Consider the following 20,257-nt stretch of genomic DNA (forward strand, 5'->3'; position numbering starts at 1 on the left):
ATATCCGACCTCAATATCCGGTCCATCTCCATCTTCTGTTTGATCACATTGCTTGCTCAGCGTGCCGTTATTTACTCTGCCTCGTCATCATGTTTTCTGTTCCTGTTTGCATATCTTCTATGTTGTATGTGGGAGGCTTTATTGTTTACATGTCGCCTTGCCCTCTGTCTTCCATGGCAACTGTATCTGTTTCTTCTGTTATCTGTTATCTGTTATATTTCCTTCTCGTTCGCTCCCGTCACAGCATGCTGGGCATGTTCACTCTTATCCTTCTCCCAGCAGCTCTAACATTCTTCTCTTATTAGTGCATTATAGCTACCATCATATTTAATACCAAATATCTTATTTCTACGAGAAACTACAAAGCGAGTCGCATGCACAGGATCGTGCAACGTAATGTAAAAGCTGTCCATGTAACCGTGTCGTCGTGAAATATAACCCTAGTGGTGAACCCTATCTCCACAAAAGCAGTTTCCTAGGTTACCAAGGTTGCAACAGTTTTCCCAATGTAGAGCTTGAAAGCAACCTCAAATGGGCTGAAATCGATTGATAGACGAACTACCTTTTACAAGTGCATACAGCAAATAGCGATAGGCTGCAGCCCACCAACACTTGATTAGACCGCTGGTTTTTTCATTCATATCTTGCATTGTTTCTTCTGGCCAACTTCTTCTCCCACAACATTACAAGGCCCTCTCACTTGGTACATGGCCAGCTGACATTGGCTGACATCCTTGTTTCCATCATCGCCGCCTCTGAAGCGGCACTAAACCATTGCTGGTCATCGCTATCGCGTCTATCCTATTCCACCACCACGGACATGGAGTCCTTGCCAACCCATCGGCCCACTTCGGACGCACAGCCTGCTGCTCCGTACTCCCGTGGTGCCCCGAGTCCGCCATTCATCAGCCTCCCCACCAGCCCAGCCCGTCTGCGCCAAGTCACCCGGCGGCCTGGTCATCCGTCAACTGTCAGTCTCCTGCTTAAGCCGCAGCTATTGTCCATCATGAACCCGGACAATGTGCCGGCTGAAATCATGGCGGCCGTGGTTGGGCCCCAATTCGCCGCACAAGAGGAGCGGGACAAAACTTGGCGGTGGAACATGCGCCACGAGGCCCAATCAATCACTAGCTCGCTGCTCGTAGGCCCATCGCTGGTGGCGCGTAACCGCGACTTTCTGGTCAGCAGCGGCATCACCATGGTGATTGCTGTCATTGACCCGCGCCTGATCCCATGGCAATCTGGAATGTGGAAGACAGTACAGGACGCCGGGCTCCAAATGCACATGATATCCGCCGAGACATCTGCTGATCTGATCCACTCGTTGAACGGCACCGTCAACTTGATCAATCAACACCTCGCGCAAGTGTTTCACCAGCGTGTCAGTGACGCCGGGCTGAATATGGCTAATGTCGTAAGAGAGGCCAATGTAGCCTATGCCAGCAATGATTTCGCGGCCATTGAGGCCATGGAGGAACGCCTGACCCCCTTGCGCGGCAGAGTCTTGTTGACCTGTGAGTCTGGAAACAGCCGGTCGATCACGGTGGCTGTGGCATATTTGATGGTCATGACAGCTGAGCCCATGCACATCGTGGCCCAGTTTGTCTGCATGCAGCGCTTTTGTGCCATATTCGAGGAGGAACACAAGCGTGTTCTCCTGACGTGGAGTGATATCCTCAATGCCAAGCTTGTGGTTAGCCAATCTACTGAACACTCGTCTGTAGGGCAGCCTCAAACACCATCAACAGCAATACTAGAGAGATCTCCGCGCAAGGAAAAGCGGGTGATTCATCAGGTCTACGAAGATACAGAGACGGGGCAAGACATGGGTCCAGAGACCTCGACAAGGCTTGGGTCTAAGCCGGATTTGGTTTTGGACAGAGATAGATATGAGGGACGGCCAGGGTTTGTGCCATTTATTGATACGTCTGAATAGGATATTCAGGAAGATGTTCTAGGGAAGGGCACAAAGGATGGTCGGGTGCCAGAGGCTGGAGGGCTGGGATAGACGTTGGGTTGCTTCTATTTTTTATGTTTTACAAGCGCGGCGTTCTCTCTTGGGGTTATTTTTCGGTGCCTTTATATCTAGATGATGCAAATTTCTTGCAGTGTTAGTTGCTGCGAGCCAGTATCTCACTTTCACCGAGTCCACACACCGAGTCATACACCGAAATTGGTTTATCACGTGACAGATTTAGGGTGTTCACCGCCCAGGTGCCACGTAGCCAGACCCCCCATCCAAGCTCTGTCTAGCAGCCAGCCACTATAAGCTGCTGTATACAAGTTGGTCCAACCACTGTTTGTGATGCACTGTAGGCCTGCCAATTTGCAGTGAATCTTTCCGAGCGGCCAGTTCTCTTCTCCTTTCTAGCTGGATTTCTAGCTCTCTTTATCCTCTTGTCTGCCCAGCTTCCTGCTCTCCTATTTGGCGTTGCTACAAGTACAGCATACGCCATAGAACAGGCGACCATTGGCTATTGTGCCCCACTATCGCCTAACCTACCACCCACTGACCGAGCAGGCCAGTGAAGGCTTCCCCAGCCCAGCTTCATACCTCGACTTCGCACTTCGCACTTCACACACTTCAAGCCCGGCGTCCATCCCGATTGCGAGTCTGCCTCCGCCCCAATCTCCGATTCATCTCGACCCATTCAGCCAGCTCCTCCTCCTCCCTCCGACTACTCTTCCTCATAATCTGAATCCCGCTATTGGCCCTTCATAATGCGTCTCGATGTCAAGGTACGGAGCTTTGATCATGTCCATATTCCAGCCGTCGCCATTGGATCCTGAGCTGCTGGTTTTCGCTCAATGACCAAGGCCATGGGCAGCGCAGATGGCTTCGATTCCGTTGTCCTGTCGAAATCGCCTTTCCATTGCCGGATGCCTCTGTCTGCGTGCATTAATTCGGCTTGCTAACACCGCCTTTGACCATTGTAGCGCCAGCTCTTCGCCCGGAGCGATAGGGTAAAGGGCGTCGACTTCCATCCTACCGAGCCTTGGATTCTGTGCACTCTCTACAGCGGTATGTCTAGCCTCCCGGTCTCTCTCCTCGTTGTTGAATCGGGGCTGCCTCTCCAAGCTTCCAATGCCCTCCTTTTCCCCGTCCGCCTGCTGACCCGATCGCCACCCCTTTCTGCCTCTCGTGCTTTTTAGGCCATGTGTCCATCTGGTCCTACGAAACCCAGCAGGTCGTCAAGACCTTTGAGCTGACCGATGTGCCCGTACGATGCGGTCGCTTTGTTGCCCGCAAGAACTGGATTGTTTGCGGTTCCGATGACTTCCAGATCAGAGTCTACAACTACAACACCTCGGAAAAGGTAGCGCAATTCGAAGCGCATCCCGACTACCTCCGTTCCATTGCTGTGCACCCGACCCAGCCCTTTATCCTCACATCTTCCGATGACATGACGATCAAGCTGTGGGACTGGGAAAAGGGCTGGAAGTGTGTCCAGGTGTTTGAGGGCCACGCCCACTACGTCATGAGCATTGCTATAAATCCCAAAGACACCAATACTTTTGCGACAGCTTGCTTGGATCGCACGTATGCTAGACCCGACCTGCCTTTGCTCTCTGTTCTCTTTAGCTAACAACTCATCGCTCCTTAGTGTCAAGATCTGGAGTCTGGGCTCACCCCACGCCAATTTCACTCTCGAGGCGCACGAGACCAAGGGTGTCAATTACGTCGACTACTGTATGTAATCACCATTGTGAAATACCGTATCAATGCGGATTCCCCTTTTCAGAATCAATCCCGCTAACACCAACACTACAAACAATAGATCCTCACTCCGACAAGCCCTACATTCTCACCACTTCCGATGACCGCACTGTCAAGATCTGGGATTACACCACCAAGTCACTCATTGCCACCCTCGAGGGTCACACCAACAACGTTTCCTTTGCCTGCTACCATCCCGAAATTCCCATCATCGTCTCTGGTTCCGAGGACGGCACAATAAGATTATGGAACGCCAACACCTACCGCTTTGAGCAATCACTGAGCTACGGATTGGAGCGCGCCTGGTGTGTTTCTTACCAGAAGGGTAAGCAAGGCATTGCCATTGGTTATGATGATGGTGCTGTAGTCATCAAGCTGGGCCGCGAAGAGCCTGCCGTGTCCATGGACACCTCTGGCAAGCTGATTTGGGCCCGCCACAACGAAGTGGTCAGTGCCATGATCAAGGGCGGCGATGCTTCCATCAAGGACAACACCCCTATCACTGTCTCCACCAAGGATCTCGGAACCTGCGAGGTTTACCCCCAGACTCTGCTGCACTCTCCTAACGGCCGCTTCGTTGCTGTGTGTGGCGATGGCGAGTACATCATCTACACAGCCCTGGCCTGGAGAAACAAGGCCTTTGGGTCTGCGCTCGACTTTGTCTGGGGATCCAAAGAGAACAGCAACGACTTTGCTATCCGGGAATCTGCTACGAGTGTTAAGGTCTACAAAAACTTTCAGGAAAAGGCTGGTGGTCTGGATGTTGGCTTCGCCGCCGACGGCCTGACTGGCGGCATCCTTCTGGGTGTCCGTGGACAGGGTGGTATCTCCTTCTTTGACTGGCAAACCGGTGGCCTTGTGCGCAGAATTGAGGTTGAGCCCAAGCACGTGTACTGGTCTGAGAGCGGCGAAATGGTTGCCATTGCCTGTGAAGATACCTGCTACGTCCTGCGCTTCTCCCGCGAAAACTATCTGGCTAGCGTGCAGTCCGGCGAGGTTGACGAAGATGGTGTCGAGGCCGCATTCGAGGTGATATCAGATATCAACGAGAACGTGCAAACGGGTGAGTGGGTTGGTGAGGTCTTTATCTACACCAACAGCACCAACCGTCTGAACTACCTTGTTGGTGACCAGACCTACACGATTTCGCACTTTGACCAGCCCATGTACATCCTTGGCTACATCCAGCGCGATGGTCGCATCTATGTTGCTGACAAGGATGTCGGCATCACCTCGTTCGCGCTATCTCTGCCTGTGCTCGAGTACCAGACTCTGGTGCTGCGTGGCGATCTGGAGTCTGCTGCTGAGCTGCTTCCCAACATTGAGGGCGAGCAAATGAACAAGATTGCGCGTTTCCTGGAGGGCCAGGGCCACAAGGACCTTGCCCTGGAAGTTGCTACCGACCCCGAGCACAAGTTTGACCTGGCGCTATCTCTGAACCAGCTTTCAGTTGCGCTGGAGCTCGCTAAAGAAGCCAAAGCTGAGCACAAGTGGAAGGTTGTCGGTGACGCTGCGCTGGCGGCCTGGGACATTACTCTGGCGGCCGAGTGCTTCACGCTCGCCAAGGACCTGGGCTCGCTGCTGCTGCTGCACTCATCAACAGGCGACCGTACCAGTCTTGCGGCGCTGGCGGAGCAGGCCAAGGAGGCCGCGGCACACAACATTGCCTTTACCTGCAGATGGCTGCTCGGTGACGTCGACGAATGCGTAGAGCTGCTCAAGACGACGAACCGCGGGGCCGAGGCCGCCCTGTTTGCGCAGACGTACAAGCCCAGCCTGGCGGCCGACACGGCGCGCGCGTGGAAGGAGAGCCTCGAGAAGAACAAGAAGGCGCGTGTTGCCAAGCTGATTGGCGTGCCGGGCGAAGACGATGAGCTGTTCCCTGCGTGGGACGAGTACTTGAGGCTTGAGGCTGAGGGCGGCAGCGTGGAGTCTGCGGATGCAGCTGCAGAGGACGTGGACGAGGCCGAGGCTGAGGCTGAAGCCGGGGAGGCGGAGGCGGAATCCGAAGAGGTCGAAGAGACTGTGGATGCTGAGGCCACAGGTTCCGGGGAAGACGAGGAGTAAAGATGGTGAAGACAAAGAGTGATAATGCAACCCTTCTTGATATGTTGTTCTAGTATTGACGGGGTTTTTCATGTTTTTCCTGTTTTTTTTAACGTCCCTGTTGCTCTAAGGCTGTCGTTTGGTTGTTTTGTTTTTGTCGATGATTACATTACATATATATTGTGTCTATATTCCTCGTGAGAGTAGTGTTGAAGCTTGTCCTGAGGCTTGAAGTGTGTAGTATGTACTAGGGTTCGTATGGTAGCCCCTAGGGTTACCGAGGTCTTGGGTACAGGACAAGGAGCATTGATCAGCACTAGAGCCGGGCAAGGCTTATTTTGACAGCAGCATTGAGCACATGAAGAAAGCAGGAGAACTACGAGTAAGAGAAAAATGGACACGGGTGTAAGTAAGAGGTAGAAGCAACATTCAGGTTCATTAGACATGACGAGGTCGAGGTGAGACAAACGGGGATACCGTATCAGACGACCAAAAAGAGAATAGAATCAGGGGAAACGCCACACAGGAGAGAGAGAGATAGAGAGATAGAGAGAAGAGAGAAAGAAATACTCCTTAGCAGCAGTGTTTGTGGAATCGCAGCGACCCGTGGCAGCAGTCACAGCCACACGAGATGCCGCCGCCACGAAGGCGCATGGGCTCCGGACTGTTTGGGTCGGGACGGGGCTGGAGAGACTGTGGATCAGGGGAAGCGAGAAGGAGAGGAGGCGAGAGTCGGAAGGTTAGTTTTTATTGTTTTATTTTTAAATTTATTTTTAGAGTTCTTGTTTTTTTTTTTGTGGTTTGGTTTGCGGGAGGTTGAGGCGAGGAAGGGGTTGCGGTACAGGCATAGATACCAGGCATGTAGCATGGGGACATGATAAGGGTTGTCTTGGCGGGAGCGTGCCGGAGACCGAGACGGAGGAGGAAAACGGGTAGATAAAAGACACAGGACGAGAAAGGAGGAGAAGGGCACGCAGGTCGACAGAGACCCGCGGGGCAGGGCAATAGAGAGGCTTCACTTACAGGCTGCTGAGTCACAATGGGCCCGTCGGCGGTGGGAGACGAGTTGCTGGCGGTGGGCGGGGCGATGGCGGCCATGGGAGTGGTGCGGACGGGCTCGGAGACGGTGGGGTGCATGGTGGTGGTGGTGGGATAAGTGTTTACTAAGCTAGAGAGACGCGGAGTTGACGGAGGGTTAGTAATAGACGGGGGGGGGAGGGGGGATTAGGAGCAAGAAATGAGGTAAAAGAACGCCATGGCCGTCTGTGAGCTCTCTGGGCCTTGCTGCGAATGGGTGGGCGGAGGACCGGTGAGAGGGGAGAGAGACAGAGAGGGCTCGAGAGCCAGGAGAGGACGGGCTCGCGGGCGGTGGAGATGGGGCTGTACCGAGAGCCCACAAGGCACAGAGAGAAATGACTGATGGCGGGCGGGAAGAGAAGACGCGCTTACATGCGGGATACACGTGAATGTCAACGGGATCGGAAGCGTGGGCCGGCGAGATGAGAGAAGAGAAGAGGCGCGTGAGAAGCCGTAGGGCAAGGTATTGGGGCGTTTTTTTTTTTTTTTTTTTGGGAGGGGGAGAAGAGAAGTTGGAAACAGAAGAAAAGAGAAAGAGGAAGACGACGGAGGCGAGGGAGAGACTAGGGCAGGGCAGAGTAGAACTGGCAGGGCAGAGTAGAACTGGCAGGGCCTGTGACAAACAATATTGGTTGGGCAATATATTCCTTGAGGACGGAGAAAGTGGTACAGTACGGGTACTGGGACGGGGCCCGTGGGCTAAATGCAGCGGCCAAATTAGCCCGGTAGGACGAGGAGGAAGAGGAGCAGGCGGTGAAGTGCTGGGGAGAGAGAGAGAGAAGGAACCCCCAAGAGACATATCTGGCTCCTAAAGCCTGGTGCTGGGTGCTGGGTGCTGGGTTCTGTGGCAGCGCTACGCGGGTAACGTATAGTTAACTATGAGAATTCGACAGCCAGAGTTGGTACCCGTGCGTGTACCATGTACCTTGTACCTTTCCGAGTACCTCACGTACTAGTCAACTATGCAATCAATCAATCAATCAAACTGCTGGCCGTGTCGGTTCGCGCGCGCGCGCCCTGTCACAGCTTTGAGCGTCTCGTCTCGTCTCGCCTGGCACGGTCTCGCTGTGGTGTGGTATGGTGTGGTGTGGTCTCTCCTCGTCGGACCGTCGGGATTGTGATGCAGCCTGTAGTTGGCTCGAGGCGCCTGTAGTTGGCCCGAGGCCGGCCAGCTTGGGCAAAAGGGACTGGCTGCCAGTCTGCCCGCGCTGGTCTGCTAGAGAGGCTGCTCTCCTCCTGCCGGTACTGCGCTGTCATGTCTCCGCTGCTGGTGTTGGTGCTGGTGTTGGTGCTTGGCCCGATCGGCATCGCCAAGTCTGCCCTCCCGCCCATCACGAACCGTCAAGTGCGCATGCAGGGCGCCATCTGGTGAAGCCAAGAGGGCCAAGTCGGCCCGTGGCGCCGTGGCATCGTGGCACCGTGGCAGACCAAGATGTTCGCACGAGTAGCCCCAGAGCCAAGTCGGCCCATCATCCCGAGCCTGAAGACCAGAATGTACCTCCATACTGCGTACAACCAGCTAGGTACTTCCAACTCTTCGCCCCAGGCACTTCTGCCTCTTGGCCCCCAGTTTGGAATAAGCGCCGCCGGCCTACTGCCTTTTTCAAGAAAGGGCGTGGCCCCCCGTTGCGCCATGGAAGCATGGAAGCTTGATCTCTCGCTTAGACACAGACCCCTTGGGCAGGGTTTCAGTCGCCCACTTCTTGCTTGCATCCTGCCATCAGACCCCCATCATGAAATTGTTGTCTGCAACTAGTGGCAACCAGGCCGGGCCCTGGACCCACTGCCGCTCGCTCTCAGCCAGCGTCCAAGATATCGAATGAGGGCCGCACACCACACTGCCTCTATGCCTCCCTCCTCCCTCCCTGCTGGCCCGAGCCCCCCTCCACCTGCTTCCTCGTACTTTTACGTGCACTTGTCCTTGTCTTCATGCAGGCATGCGCTAGGCGCAAGCGATTCTTCAGACGGAGCTAATAGTCGAGATAGCCACCGTTCGAGTTCGAATTAGCCGCAGCCCCGAGCTAATACCAGACGTGCACCCAAAGTCCCATCGTGTAACTCGCCGACACCTCTGCCATCTTCCTAGAGAAGGAAATGAGATGACTTGCATCCTGTCCGCTGCCTCCTGCTTGTGTTGTTTCTGCATTACTTAGATCGGTGCTGGCCCACGCGATCCGCTACAGCGCCGCGAAACGCTTCTTTCTCTTCTGCCAGAGCCGGTGATTTCTCGTCGACCGACAACCTCTCCTCGCCATTCTCTTACGCCGCAACGCAGCTTGTCTGTTTTGCACCGTCTCTCGCTTTCTCTTCGTCCACTCACTCGTTTCGCCTATTTTCCTTCTTCCTTTTTTTCCTTCTTTTTCTTTCTCTTCTTCGCCCAGCCGCCGCCCGCCCGCCCCTCAGTCCAACAATGCTCTCCAGCTCCGTCGTTTTCGCCGCCCTCGCCGGCCTCGTCCCGGCCGCCGCCGCCCTTGAGAGCCAGGCCTTCCAGACCGCCATGGCCGCCCACATTGTGCGCAGCAACGTGGCGCCGACCCCGCGCCCCGTCATGGAGAAGCGCGACATTGGTCTGGCCGAGATGCTCTCGCGCGACTCGTGGGTGCCCAGCACGTGCCACGACCAGATCGCCTTCATGACCGAGGCCCCGAGCCCCCAGGGCGCCCTCGGCGAATACGAGGACAGCGGCGTCGACCCGTGCCTCAACAGCGTGCCGTCGTCGCTGTCGCGCGACTATCTGCTGTACTCGTCCAGCGTGCTGTCGTGGGTCTTTGCCCACGGCGACCAGATCCAGGAGCTGTACACCTGCCTGGGCAGCGTCCGTGGCGAGGTCACCTCCTCGACGTACTGCGATGCTATTGAGCCTTCGACCATGGGAACTGGCACCGCTGCAACTGTCACTCAGGACAGCTCCGCGGCCAGCTCCACGGGCTCTGCTTCGTCTTCGTCGGCCGAGTCTGGTGCTGGCCGTGTGTTCACGGGTCCGTATGCTATGGCTATTGCTGGAATTCTCGCTGCTGCTGTGGCCCTCTGAGCCCCCCGGCCAAGTCAACGTCAAAGCCACAGCTATTATATGCAGCCCACGTATACGAGAAAGAGCCTGGAGCTTTTGCACCCTTCTCTCCTGGCACAGTCCACAATCTACTTCCACCGTCTATATTTCCAAATTATTAATACACTATTGTTATCCACAATCCTGGTAGTCATGTGTTTCGTAGAGGGACAAGCACAGCACGGGTTCCAAACTTTCACAACATGGTTGACTAGTTAGTTATTAGCCATTAGCTACATTTACTGTCTAACCCAGTACTGTCAAAACTGCAGGAACCCATAGTCCCGGATACTGTACTTCAAGCTACTAATAATGGTATCCTTCAACGCCCCAATGCCTAAATATGTACAAAAGAACCCCCATCCGAAAACAAATACAAAGGAAATTATTGCCGCTCAACTGGCGACGGCTCTATGCATCTTCAAAGAACTTGAGAATGTTCTTGAGCTCCAGAATTCCCACGCCGTGAGGCGGGTAGCAGATCCAGAGCGGCTCTCCATGAATGCCAAACTTGGCGCGGAAGTCCGACTTGCGGCCCAGGCCCAGCCCTTCCACAATAGTCGTGTAAGTCTTGCCGAGGATCGCCGCCTTGGCGCCATGGATGTGCGCACCGGGCGTCAATCGCTTGGCAACACCAGCGCCAAACGTAGCCGGGCCCGAAATGACCGTCAGCGCATGGTCAATCAGCACCTCGATGCTGCCGTTGGCTGAGCCGGGGAAGTCCAGCGCCCACTTGACCTGCCAGCCGTTGCGCGGGGCCAGCTGGGCCAGCACGACCATGCCGTGCAGCACGCCGTCCTTTTCGGCCGCAAAGTAGCGCCGGTGCGCCACGTCGACCCACGGCCGCACCTCGGTCAGGTGGATCTGCTTGCCCTTGCGGTGCGCCAGCCACGACGCAATGGCCGGGTCGGCGCGCGCGCGGAACGCCTCGTCCGCCTTGACCTCGTGCACCTTGATGCCCTCGCGCAGCACGCGCCGCGCCTTGCGCGCGTCGACCGACTGCACCACGCGCTGGTCGACCCGCTGCTCGTCGGTGCACGTAAAGCTGCGCCAGTTGACGCCGGCCAGCACGTTCTGCACCGTCTCGCCCGCCAGCAGCCAGATGGGCGTCAGCTTGACTTGCGTGTGGATGTACTCGACAAACGCGTGAATCACCTCGGTGTACTGCGTGCTGTCGCACAGCGGGTTGCCCGTGATGATGGCCAGCTTGCCCTGGCGCACAAACGCCACCGCGCCGCCAGACGCGTGGCGCCATAGCTCGAAGCGCTCGTCGAGCCACGACGTATTGGTCGAGTCACCGTAGTTAGCAATCAGGTCGCCCAGCGACGGCGGCGGGAGCGACGCGTCAAACAGCTTGGTCGTGTCGGCCGCCGGGTGGGGCAGCACAGGCGGCCGCGTCGGGAGCGACTTGGGGTCGCGGTAGAAGAGTGTCGCGTAGCGCACATCGCCCAGCTCCAGCAGCAGCATGAGCACGCGCTCAAGGCCGAGGCCAGCACCGCCGTGGGGCGGGGCGCCTGCGTCAAAGCCCGACAGGTACTCCTCCATGCCCGCCTCGGCGATGCCGCTGTCACGCATGCTGCGGCGCAGGATTTCGGCGTCGTGGATGCGCTGGCCGCCGGACGAGATCTCCTGACCGCGCAGGAAAATGTCAAAGCCATTGGTGAAGTTGCAGTCGGCGAGACGCTGCGCGTAGAACGGCCGCGCCGAAGACGGGAACTTGTCCAGGATGTAGTAGTCGGTGCCGTACTGCGCCTTGACCAGCTCGCCGAGGCGGATCTCGTCCCGCGTTGAGAGGTCGGCTACCTCGACGTCGGCACCGTCCTCGCGCAACATGGCGATGCCCGTCTCGAACGAGATGATGGGCGTCTTCTCAAGCCACACGAGGTCGGTCGAGGGCCAGCGCTTGCGCACCTCGGCCAGCTCGGGCATAGCCTGGACAGCTGCAAAAATGTTCTTGAGCATCTCGTCGACTACGGCCAAAAGTTCGTAGTGGTCATGTTGCAACTCCATCTCCAGGTCCAAGCCGATGTACTCGGTGAGATGTCGGTGAGTGTTGGAGTTCTCGGCACGGAAAACGGGGCCGATCTAGAGGAAAGTGGTGGCAAGGTGTTAGTGGCAGATCTGTAACTAAAAACAACCCTAAACAAGGGTTCGGATACATAAACTCACCTCGTAGACGCGCTTAAAGTCGGCGGCAATCGTCATTTGCTTAGCGAGCTGCGGGCTCTGAGCCAAGAACGCGCGACGTCCAAAGTAATTAACTTTGAATACCTCAGCACCGCTTTCGGTGGCAGCCGGCTGCAGCTTGGGCGTGTTGATCTCGGTAAAGCCCTGGGCATCCAAAGACTCACGGAACTTGCGGAGGACCATGGCGCGGACGCGGAACAGGGCAATATTTGCAGGGTGACGCAGGTCCAGAACGCGGTTGCTCATGCGCATGCGCATCGCGTCGGGCGCCATGTAGTTATCAAAGGGCAGCGGCTCGCGAACCGACGCCACGAGCCGCAGCGCATCGACACGCAACTCGAGCACCGCGATCGTAGCCGACCGCACGGGCGCCGGCGGCTCAACCAGCGTGCCCGTGACCTCGACCAGCGACTCGTCGCGCAGCCGCTGCACCGCCTTGACCAGGGCCGGCGGCATATCCCGCAGGACAGCCTGCAGCGAGGCCGTGCCGTCGCGCAGCAGGACAAAGTCCAGCGCGCCACTGACGCGGCGCTGCGTCGACACGCGCGCGCGGAAGGCGACGACGGTGTTGGCCAGCGTGATGCCGCCGGCCAGCGTGCTGGCGATCTGCGCAATCGTCGTCGTCTGTGCCGGCGGCGCCACTTTGCCCAGCGAAAAGTCGACGGACTCACGCTCGCGCGGCGGCGTCTGTGTGCCGGCCGAGCCCGAGACTGCCGCGCTCTCGCTGGAGCGTGGCGAGCCCGAGGACACTACGGCCTCGGCATGTCGCTTGGTGGCCTTCTTGGCACGCTTGCGTTCGCGCTTCTCGCGCTTGGTTAGCCGGGCTACTTCGGACCGCGGGATGGTGGGGTCTGCGGCGGCGGCGGCGGCGGCGGCGGCGTCGCTGCCATTGACGACGAGCCCGCTGCCGGTGGCCGGCGGGGGCATGGAATGCCGGCTGGCCCGCCGTAGGCTGGAGCGGATGGCGAGCGGGAAGTGCATGTCGGCGCTGCGGCGGAGAAGGGAGCGGGACTTTCCCAGCGGTGATTTGCCAGGCGAGAGTTGCCTTGGGGCCGGGGGCGAGACGGGTGTGTCGACGACCGCGGCGGTCTGGGCTGGCGGCGTCGAGGGTTTTAGTGGTGGCGTCGAGGGCGCTTCGGCAGCGGATGTAATGGTGATGGGGACCGTGGCGGGGGTCGGGGCTGGGCTGGCGACCACGGTGGGAAGGGCCGGCTCAGACTGCACGGCAGTTGATGTCGATGACGGAGCCGGGCTGGCGGCTGCTATGACTGGGGCGGTCTTGGGACTATTGCCGCGCGATCGGTAGTTTAGGCCCCGAAGGGCAGAGCGGTGGCTGCGGGGCGTGGAAGCTTCGAGGGATGAGCGCGATGTAGACGGGTCCTCGGATGAAGAGCTACTGTGATGGAACTTGAAGAGGCGGCTCAAGGCGGACATGGACGACTGGTTTGCCATCTTGGACATGGTGGGAGGGAGAGAGGGCGACAAAAAAGATGGGAGAAGAGGGCAGATACAGAGGAGTAGAGTATGACGGGAGGGACGGGCAGGGTCCACAGTAGTGCCGGGAGAGCTAGGAGGGCTGGGGCGAGAGATGGCAGACTACAAGTACAAGAGCTGAGGCACCGGGCGACGGGCTGCGGGCTGCTGGTCGTATCTAGAGAAGGAGGGGGCCTCGGCCCAGAGGCAGAGAGATGGATGCAGTGAGGCAGGCAGAGAGAAAGACAGAGAAGTTAGGCCGTAAGTGTAAGACCTAGCTACAGACAGGCGGTAAGATGTAGATTATCAAGCAAAGGAAAGGTTCGAGAGACTGACTGGCCCGGATGTCTGAGTCCCCAAGGGCGGCGGAGCGAGTCTCTTTATACGGGCATACATGGCATGGCAAACAGAAACGCTACAGCTATAATACAATGTGTGTATGTATGGGGTTGTACGGCTTTCTGGGGCGGGCGACCGATCTGGCGTGTCAAATTTAGAACACCAAAGACACGCTGAGAAATATGGACAAGCCCGGTGACCGAAAAGCGACTTGCCGTTCCAGCCGGCGTGCTTTTATTTTGTTTTATTTTATTTGTATTTTACATGGTAGACAAGAAGAGGACGAGGACGAGGACGGGGGGGGGGGGGGGAAAGGCGAAGAACCCGAGAGCCGGGCCCCAAGCAACGAACCACCAACGAAATGGGCAGCTTGAGTCACGATGGGGGCGGCTTAAAAATGTACCAAAGAAAAAAGATAATTAAAAAAAGAAAAAGAACACTAAACCGACAGGTGGGTGTATCAGCTTCCTTGTCGGCTTCTTCACCCACTGCCGGCGGTGCAGCCACAACCCCGGCGCAGCAAGACAAAGCCGAGACTTATTGGCATGTAGTTAGCTACAGGTGGTGAGGTTTAGTTGGTCACAAGTGCTAACTGACTAGCTCACTACGCTTATACACAGGCTGCATGCACTTCTGACCTCTGAAAGCGCCTGTAGCGCTTCCGGCAGGGGGAGGGGGCGGCTGGATTGCTGGGTCTGTAGCGCGCGCTCCAGGCGTGTAAGCCCTACGGATACAGGGCGCTGGGAGGAGCTTACAGCGCGGGAGTGGCGCTGCTGCACTCGGCTCAGCTGCAGAACCACGGCTTTATGAAGCTCTTGTAGGCTTCCACAGAGTGCTACAGGCTTCTAGAGTCTGGTGACGGGCCACTGACAAGCCACTCCATCTCTAGGCCTCTACAGGCTTCCTTGCCTCTGTCCAGGCCCCTCTCCCCCTCCACCCCCACATTCCCGCTGCCCTGTCCTCTAAGCCCTCCTCCCCGCCCCCTGCCCCTCTCCTCCTCTCTTCTCCTTAAGCGAATCTAATCGCCAAAGGATGCGTCTGGCCCATCGTTTGTCTTTTTCTCTTCCTGGGTTGTTTTTTATATGCTGCTTCCGATGCTCCCGAGAAGGAATGCGGTGGGATTTTGGCTTTTTTTTTCTTTAATCCTCGTTTTCTTTGTCTCTTGTGCACCGGTTTTTTTTTTTTTTTTTGCTTTTGGCGTCAAGCATTCCCTTTTTTTTTCATTACTCCTGATGTTAGCCGCCTTGTTTGTTCCTTTCCAGCTTAAGTCTCTTTGTCCAGGAAAATAATACCAGCTAGTCAATGATGATTAAATAACCCGCTACTCTGAACGCATCTAGCTCGTACTCGTTCTCGCAGCAACACCTCCAGCTGGTGTCTTTGCCTGGCTGACAAACCCCGATCCGGCGCCTTGACCCTTGTTTTATTTCTTTTAATTTTTTTTTTGCTTTGTCTGCATGTTGGCACATTCTGCGCGGACTGCTGGTCGAGTCCGAGTGACGTCATATGATGGCTGATTAATGCGCCTAGGCCCGGGGGGGAACAAAAAGAAAGAAAAAACGCAAAAAAAAACCGGTTGTCTCGCCCTTGGTTACTTGTATCCAACCACCACCTCCTGCCCCGTCATGCTGTGTATGTTCTTCTACCTTTTGCTTTGCTCGTCGCTTGGTCCAACATGCCATGTTATGCATACCGGATTCCTTGTAATGCCCAAGGCGCTACGAAGCGTTTATGCCGAGTATCTATCTAGCTAGACTCGTAAAAAAAAAAAAGATCCTATGCTTCTTCTGCTTCCACTGCCAATATTTGGAATTCTCTATACAGGAGATGCAATCCTTTGGCACACGCAAACTGCCGCTGACCAATCTTTGGTAATTCAGCCTCCTTGTTCTCCTGCTTCTTCCCCCTCCCCCCCCCCCCAATTCTTTTTCGTAAGCCTTCATCAGGTGAGCCTTGGGGGCAGCCAGGTCTTTGGTCCAGTCGCCTGAGGCTGCACAAATCAAATCACACGACCCTGGCTAGAAGGACGGCCAGCAGACCGACAGTTCTATCTTTGTCTCTGGCCCTCTTGCCCTCTGTCTCTCAGACTCACTCTTTGACTCTGCAGCTGCAAGCACGCTCAGCACGGCGCTGTCTTAGCCAGAGAAACCTGCGTTCCAAAATCGCTGGTGTCTGTTCTTTCTTGTTCGTGGTTGGTCCATCCAAAGATCTTGTTGGCCACGAGGCCCAGCTAAGGTTTCAAAAGTCTGCCACGCTCAGCAAGTTTGTGCCCCCCTTGTGTTTTAGTGCTTGTGGGCCCAGACTTGGGGGCCTTTATCACGTATGCGCAGTTATATAAAAGTCAGGTAGTTAATATCTTCTCAGACTTGGTTGGCTGGGAAAGCAAAGACGACCTTCTCCGTCACCTCCGCTGCCGAGAAAAGACGAGACGAGATGATACAGGGACGGGACGGTCAGAGAGAACTTGTTTTACTTGACTGCTGCTTGTCACTATGAAAAGCAAAGACGACGGGAAAGTGGGAGGAAAGACAAGGATGTGCTCAAAGCAAAGGGCAAAGGAGGCCACAGCTCAAGGTCGCTCCAAAGAACCCTTTCCTCCCTCTCACTTTGCCTCTCTGCCCCCCCTTCAGACTTTTTGGATGCGTCGTGCATCTTCTGACATGCATCCCATGCCCCTGAGCGGTCAAGAATCAGAATCTCCAGGCCAAACACTCTAGAGTGCAGCAGGTATCGTATCATGCTGTTTGTGATGTCGCTGTCGGCGTTTATATGCCCCAAGCATGCAGACAACTAAGTGTAAGCATCTGTTTGTCATGCTGTTCTAGTCTGCCCGCAGCGGGGTCGGATTTTGGGTATTCCGCTATGCCATGAAAAGTTTCGTCTGTCACCTGGTCATGCCCCTGGTTGGCAGGCGGCCTCAGGATAGAGAGTCGGGAGAGTCGGTCGTCGGATGCTGTTGTAGGGTTACCAACCCTATTATGTACATACGTCTTAAAAGTCCATCATGATTAACGCCTAATATACGTCGACAGTCATAGAGACGCCAGCCAATCTATTCGCCCCCAAAGAAGCGAGCCTCGCTGGGCACCTCGGCAGCGAGACAATGCGAGAATAAATACGAGCACGAGAGCAAGGCGGCCGTCCAAGGGACGAAGATATAGAGGTGAATAGACTAAGACAGACAGACAGACGGGCTGACTGGCCGCCGATGAACGACACATCCTATAAGCAGAATAGCAGGCATGATGTGGCGTGACATGCAGCAACGGAATAGCGCGGAACCGCCTCGGCGTATGGGCACGAAAAAGACCGGCAGGCACAATGGGTTCTCGCACTTTTACAGTCAGCCAAGGGGAGGGAGGGGGCGGCAGTGAGAGCGAGAGTAAGAGTGACGGCCAGTGAGAGGTTGTAAGTGTGTGATGGTGTGCCTTGCACGACGGGGCCGAGCCGGCGGGTTGTATTCCCCAAAGCCTAGGGGCTAGGTATAAAGACATATCAGGGGGCACACGGCACACGGCACACGGCACACGGCACACGAACGAGAGTGATGCCTTTAGGAGCAGCAGCAGCAGCAGCAGCCTCAAAGAGAAGATCTCTCTCTCTGTGTGTGTCCTTTTTTTTTTCGTCCCGCGTCTTCCGGCTGAACAAAAAGTCTCGATGTTTCAAAACAGGGACTGCCCCCCCGATGCCCACCCGAGGTACAGGGGCCAAATGGGCTTTCTTCTTTGGCCTCTTTGGGTGGCTTTTTCTTTCCATTGGTCTTTTTTCTTTTTTTTTTTTTTTTTTTTTTGTTTGTTTCAAGCGTCTGTTCGCGCCGACAGGGCTAGCCATCGTCATCGGCCAGCCAGCGGACCGCCCGCTAAACAGCCGTGAAGTGATGTGATATCGAGAGTCGGCCAAGTCAGGTGAAGCCAGGTATACTATATACATACATAAAGAACCACAGGCAGCCGCCATGCAACTAAGGGGTCTCGTCTCGTCTCGTCTGGAGACTGCATCATCGACAGGACCGCATAGATGCATGCGTGATGGAGCGCCTCCTCCCCCTCCTCGCCTCCTCGTGTCGGCATCGCATCGCGTTCGGGTCGCGTGTGGGTTTGGTTTTCCATGCTGCCGCCTGGCTGCCAGATGCCAGCTGAGTGTGTCCTTTCTGCCCCCCTGAGCATAAACTAGAATAGACTCGCTTCCTTATGGCAGAAGGCGTCGTGGACAAAAGAGGCTCAGCGCCGCCGCTCAAAGTGCCACGTTCTTGTTTGGGCCTAGCCGTCCGTGGAGATATACACTGAGAATAATACAAGTATACATGCGTAGACTTGCCGGGCGCCACTGGCCGGGCTGTGCTCTCTCTGTTTTTTTTTTTTTTTTTAATTCTTTTTTTTTCTTCCCTTCTTCACATTCACTCGTCTTTGCTTCACTTTTGAACTTCAATCTCTCTCTCTCGTCTCTTCGTCTACACTGCCAATTCTTGCTCTCCCACGCTCCGGCTGCTCGCCCTCTTCGCCAACATCGACGCCCATCTCTTCCCCTGGCCCTGCGCTCTCGCCTGGCCAATGCTTAGCTGCAGGCTCGCTCCAACCAGATAATATAATCGCGACACTGAATTTCCCTCTCTCTCTCTGCCACACAGCCATTTCTATTTCTCACCTCACCTGCCAGCTTGGCCAGCCGTCTGCGCCTCCTTTGCCTGCTGACTCCCTCCCGTTGCCCATTGCATTTGCCACCCCTCACTGCCCATCCCTCGGCCCATCCCTCGGCCCGTCCCACTCCCCCCCCCACTCTCCCCCACCATGTCGTGGCTTGACATCGGCTCCTACTTCCAGGGCACCTCCGGCGGGCCCTCGTCCCCCACCCGGCCGGCCCGCAACAGCTACAGCACAATGTCCACCACAGACTCGCCGGCAAAACACCCCGACGTGTCCGTGCAGCTGCCGCAGGCCGACTGCTCCGAGTTCGCCACCTCGGTCGACAACTGGCCGCGCTGGCTGCTCGCCGCCCGCGTCTACGCCCTGCGCTCGGCCGCCAGCTGCGCCTTTTCCTGCATCACCCCGTTCCCGTGCGACCTGCCGCAGACCGTGTCCACGCTGTACCTCGACTCGACCATTGGCGAGTTCGCCGCGCCCGCCGCCATCGCCGTCGACGTCTGGATGCCCACGCCCACGCCCGCCCTGCACGCCGCGCGCCCCGCCATCATCAACTTCCACGGCGGCGGCTTCGTCCTGGGCCAGGGCACCGACGACCGCATCTGGACCTCGTACGCCCAGCAGGAACTGGGCGCCGTCGTCTTCAGCGTCAACTACCGCCTGGCGCCCAGCTACCCGTTCCCCACGCCGCTCGAGGACTGCCTCGACGCCATCCTGCAGATTTCCAGCCGCGCCGCCGAGTTTGGCATCTCGCGCGACCTCATCTTCCTCTCGGGCTTCTCCGCCGGCGGCTCGCTGGCCCTGTCCAGCTGGATCGTGCTGCAGGACCCCGCGCGCTGGGACTACCACTTCGACCTGCCCGTGCCGGCAATCAAGGGCCTTGCGCTCTTCTACCCCGGCCTCGACTGGTCCATTACGCGCGAGGAAAAGCGTCGCGGCTGCGCCCAGCCCGACCTGACCCTGTCGCCGGCCATGACCGACATGTTCGACTGCAGCTACATCTACCCCAACCGCACGCGCGAGGGCCGCCGCGACCTGCGTCTGTCGCCCGGCCTCATGGACGACGCCCTGCTGCGCCGCATGCCGCCCGTCCACTTTTGCCTGTGCGAGCACGACATGCTGCTGGCCGAGGAGTTCCGCTTCATCTCACGCCTCAAGGCCGCCAACCGCGACATCTCGCACCGCATCGTCCTCGACGAGCAGCACGCCTGGGATAAGCCCATGCCCATGGCCCCCAAGCCCAGCGTCATGGAAGAGTACACAGCCGCGCTCAACGAGATTCGCCGCTGGATCGATCCCAACTGGCTCGACAAGGGCTACACGCCCATGGCCAGCATGGAGACCTTGTCACATGCAAAGGCCGATTCAATAAGCAACTCGTCCAAACGCATGCTGCCGTTTGTTGTCGAGCGGTCGATTTCATCCACGTCTTCGCTTTAGCGACTGGTGTTTCTGCTTGTGTCTTTCTTGCCAGCCTTTTTTGTTTTCTTTTTTTTTTCTTTCTTGATTTGCCTTGCTCTTCTTGCTCATTTTCTTGTTCACGAGGATCACAGTACAGAGTTGGGAGCGACGAGGCCGATCATGGGTGGTCCGCATCGTCATATCATGACTGTACAAGATCTATGTATGTGTGTGTATGAAATTAGTACTTCTTTGTCTTTTCTTTCCTGTTGGTGGTGGTGGCCTGGTGGAGTTCCGGTAATGCTTGTATACAAGAACATGTAACTC

The 20,257-nt window shown here is 56.6% G+C and overlaps 6 protein-coding genes across 6 annotated transcripts; 4 read left to right on the top strand and 2 right to left on the bottom strand.

Annotated features, from left to right (window-relative positions):
- Positions 1–820: 820 nt before the first annotated feature.
- BROUX77_006671 (uncharacterized protein) lies at positions 821–1,936 on the top strand (the record flags this gene model as incomplete). The annotated part of the gene is made up of 1 exon (XM_073751681.1): positions 821–1,936. One exon carries the CDS (start codon positions 821–823, stop codon positions 1,934–1,936), a length of 1,116 nt encoding a protein of 371 aa, XP_073602818.1.
- Positions 1,937–2,721: 785 nt separating this feature from the next.
- BROUX77_006672 (uncharacterized protein) lies at positions 2,722–5,785 on the top strand (the record flags this gene model as incomplete). Its single annotated transcript, XM_073751682.1, has 5 exons — positions 2,722–2,739; positions 2,938–3,022; positions 3,154–3,541; positions 3,606–3,691; positions 3,780–5,785. 5 exons carry the CDS (start codon positions 2,722–2,724, stop codon positions 5,783–5,785), a joined length of 2,583 nt encoding a protein of 860 aa, XP_073602819.1.
- A 552-nt stretch (positions 5,786–6,337) lies between these two features.
- Positions 6,338–6,901, bottom strand: BROUX77_006673 (uncharacterized protein; the record flags this gene model as incomplete). Its single annotated transcript, XM_073751683.1, has 2 exons — positions 6,338–6,457; positions 6,788–6,901. The coding sequence occupies 2 exons, from the start codon at positions 6,899–6,901 to the stop codon at positions 6,338–6,340; spliced, it is 234 nt and encodes a 77-aa protein (XP_073602820.1).
- Positions 6,902–9,251: 2,350 nt separating this feature from the next.
- Positions 9,252–9,872, top strand: BROUX77_006674 (uncharacterized protein; the record flags this gene model as incomplete). The annotated part of the gene is made up of 1 exon (XM_073751684.1): positions 9,252–9,872. The coding sequence occupies one exon, from the start codon at positions 9,252–9,254 to the stop codon at positions 9,870–9,872; it is 621 nt and encodes a 206-aa protein (XP_073602821.1).
- A 429-nt stretch (positions 9,873–10,301) lies between these two features.
- Positions 10,302–13,538, bottom strand: BROUX77_006675 (uncharacterized protein; the record flags this gene model as incomplete). Its single annotated transcript, XM_073751685.1, has 2 exons — positions 10,302–11,975; positions 12,060–13,538. The coding sequence occupies 2 exons, from the start codon at positions 13,536–13,538 to the stop codon at positions 10,302–10,304; spliced, it is 3,153 nt and encodes a 1,050-aa protein (XP_073602822.1).
- A 5,138-nt stretch (positions 13,539–18,676) lies between these two features.
- On the top strand, positions 18,677–19,969 carry BROUX77_006676 (uncharacterized protein; the record flags this gene model as incomplete). The annotated part of the gene is made up of 1 exon (XM_073751687.1): positions 18,677–19,969. One exon carries the CDS (start codon positions 18,677–18,679, stop codon positions 19,967–19,969), a length of 1,293 nt encoding a protein of 430 aa, XP_073602823.1.
- Between the last annotated feature and the right edge of the window lie 288 nt (positions 19,970–20,257).

The sequence above is a fragment of the Berkeleyomyces rouxiae genome (genome assembly GCF_048999995.1).
Source record: "Berkeleyomyces rouxiae strain 22BRR77 chromosome Unknown BrBRR77_ptg000009l, whole genome shotgun sequence".
NCBI lineage: Eukaryota > Fungi > Ascomycota > Sordariomycetes > Microascales > Ceratocystidaceae > Berkeleyomyces > Berkeleyomyces rouxiae.